At 46.2% G+C, this 2,500-nt stretch overlaps 1 protein-coding gene across 2 annotated transcripts in view; it reads left to right on the forward strand.

Annotated features, from left to right (window-relative positions):
* The window catches only part of LOC138045716 (kelch-like protein 12), a 32,758-nt gene extending 32,473 nt beyond the window's left edge, over positions 1-285 (forward strand). For both annotated transcript variants that reach the window (XM_068892302.1, XM_068892303.1), the window contains one exon: positions 1-285. This exon is cut by the window's left edge and continues 39 nt beyond it. Coding sequence is in view for 1 of the 2 variants with exons in the window: in XM_068892303.1 (XP_068748404.1) it covers positions 1-29 (29 nt within the window). In the remaining variant the exon portion in view is untranslated.
* The last annotated feature ends 2,215 nt before the right edge of the window (positions 286-2,500 follow it).

Here is a 2,500-nt window from a genome sequence, read left to right on the forward strand (position 1 = left end):
AAGGAGAAAGCAAAGATGCCAAGATTTAGGTTGGAAAGTCCACGACCGTGCACAATCTTTTGTTTTGCGCTCAGACACGCATGCATTAATTACGTAGCCAACACGTTTCTATTGGTTAGTTTGTCAGTACGGAGTAAACAGCTATTGTGTTTTGTGCACGGTCAAGGCCAAAAAAGAGAACAAAAACCTACAACAAAGAAAGTTGTCGGGTTTCATAACCATTCCCGTCACCATCGGTGTTTGTGGCATTTCTCACCTGAATAAAGTTTAACTTGACGTTTGAAATGTTGTTTCACTCCTTTTTTGAGTTAATGTTTCTTGCCAGTGCGTTTCTTTTGGAGCAGAACGCCCCTTTCTAGCCAGCGGAGCAGTCAAGGAGGAATCGCTCAGTCAGGACCCACGCGAATTCTTCTTATTCATGGCTGACGGCGCAGTTGAAGAACAATTTCCTCAACCTATAGCGGCTGCTGAAGAAGCCCAAGTTGCTCCAGGGCAAGCGGCGCCGGCTCCACAACCTGAACCTGCACAGCCAGCTCAAACTGAGGCGCAGAATGCGGAGCTCCAGAAACGTAAACTATTTGTCTTATGTTTTCGGGTTTTGGTTACTTCATAGTCTGGGAGTGTGTCTCCACGGTACGGTTACGCAGTTGTCTCGTTTGTTGCGTAGTGTTACATGGGTGTTGGTTCGTGACTTCTCGCATGCTTCTTCTCGGGTTTTGTGGGCGTTTTTGTTTATCGCTACGCGCGCGTTATTCGGGACCTATCGTGATTGGCATAAATCCCGAACGTGTACGCGTGTAGTTTTACGGGCTTGTGCGTGTGCTCGCGTGTCTCTTTAGTTTCGCTTGGATCCACGTGTGCCGAGGGGTGTCTGTGGGTTCGCGTAACCCTGTTCGAAAGCGTGTGTTACATACGGCTTAGGAGGCTGTGCGCGAATGGCGCCTTGTCGCTTGCGCTTAGGTAATTGCGTCACTTTGTAGACCTGGATATCTTTTTTTGGGGCGCATTAATCCTTGGGAGGAACCTTGATCCCGGGAGGGGGTCTGAGTTTTTCTTCTGAGTTACTCATAGGCCGCGTATAGTCACGGGCATTCTATGTTAAATTGTTATAGATGGAGTTATAGGTCCTGTGTAGTCACGGAGGTGCTTTGTCACCAGGATTTGGTTTGTAATTTGTTACAGATGCATGCCACAGCACACAACCCAGGACACTAAACATGAGCGGCAGAATTTATTACCGTTTAGTGTACCAGACGGTACGCGGGAAGTTGGATGTGCCCCACGACCAGTTGAAGAGTTTAATCCTTCGCCTTTTGGGCAACAATGACCACGAAAAAGTGTTTGATGTAGTAGCGAAAGTAGACAAGCACTATCGTAGAAATAATTGTGGGGGGTCTGCGCGGAACCCTTATGATAGGAGTCATCGTGTGCGTAGCTCTCGGGGATCGATAGACAACTGCTCCGTGGGTTGTCTTTACTGTGGTAAAATAGGTCATTTCAAGATTAACTGCAATCAACAAAAGAGAGATCTGCGTGACTTCGAAGAGAATTACAGGGCGCCTCAGCGGCCAAACAAATAGAGAGCTTTAGATTCTAGTACGACGACTATCGAGATTTTCTCATAAGGCAACAGTGAGCGCGCGCAAACCAGCGTCATTTTGTCGGGAAAAATGATGCCGCCGTCATTTTAGTACGAAGTTTTGCAAAAATGTCGAATCAAATCAAGTCAACAACACGGCAGTTTTGGCTTTTTTTGATGAGCAAAAAGGCTCAGTTACCAGCAATAAGAATAACTGAGCAACCTATACTGCTAACAAAGAGTAAGATTAAGCGTACGGGTTAAAAATTTCCTTAGTATCTTCGCTAAAAACGGGCAGTCAAAACTCGAACTCGTTTTCGTCCTGGTCGTGGAATCTAAAGGTCCCTAATGAGTAGAGAACAGTATGATCGATTAATGACAGAGTGTATTGATCCATTGAGTGTTTAAAACTCATTAATAAACGTGTCTATATGGCAGCTATCCTTGGTGCATGCGTTTTTGTTATTTCTTCGATTGTGGTGATAGGTCACGGAGACCTTGGTGGCTTTGAAAAACAGGGTCTCTAGTTACCCTCCCAGGACTTCTGGGTCAAAGCTGACATCTCTCTGCTGACTTGGCTGACTTGCTAGGGTCTTTCCCTTCTCAACCTTGCGTTTTTGTTGTCGGGAATTTTAACACGGGCTTGGGAGTTCGATGAAGATTTTGACCAAATCATCTCTAATGGAGCATTTCTGACGAATTCTATACAATGGGTGGCTTCGGAGGGGACCCCCATTAAGGTCGGCAGGGAGATGGTAGCAGATGAAGTACTTCAAAGAATGGTCGCATGCGTGGAGCAAGGTGAAGCTATTGGTGATGTGCGCGAGTTATTTTTTCCGAGACCCGGTTCATTTCAGAGCGGGCGAGTTACATTCTCAATCATCGTTTTGGAAGACAATTGCGGAACGGAATCCTTCAGCA

This window comes from Montipora capricornis, chromosome 4 (genome assembly GCF_036669925.1).
Source record: "Montipora capricornis isolate CH-2021 chromosome 4, ASM3666992v2, whole genome shotgun sequence".
NCBI classification, from domain to species: domain Eukaryota; kingdom Metazoa; phylum Cnidaria; class Anthozoa; order Scleractinia; family Acroporidae; genus Montipora; species Montipora capricornis.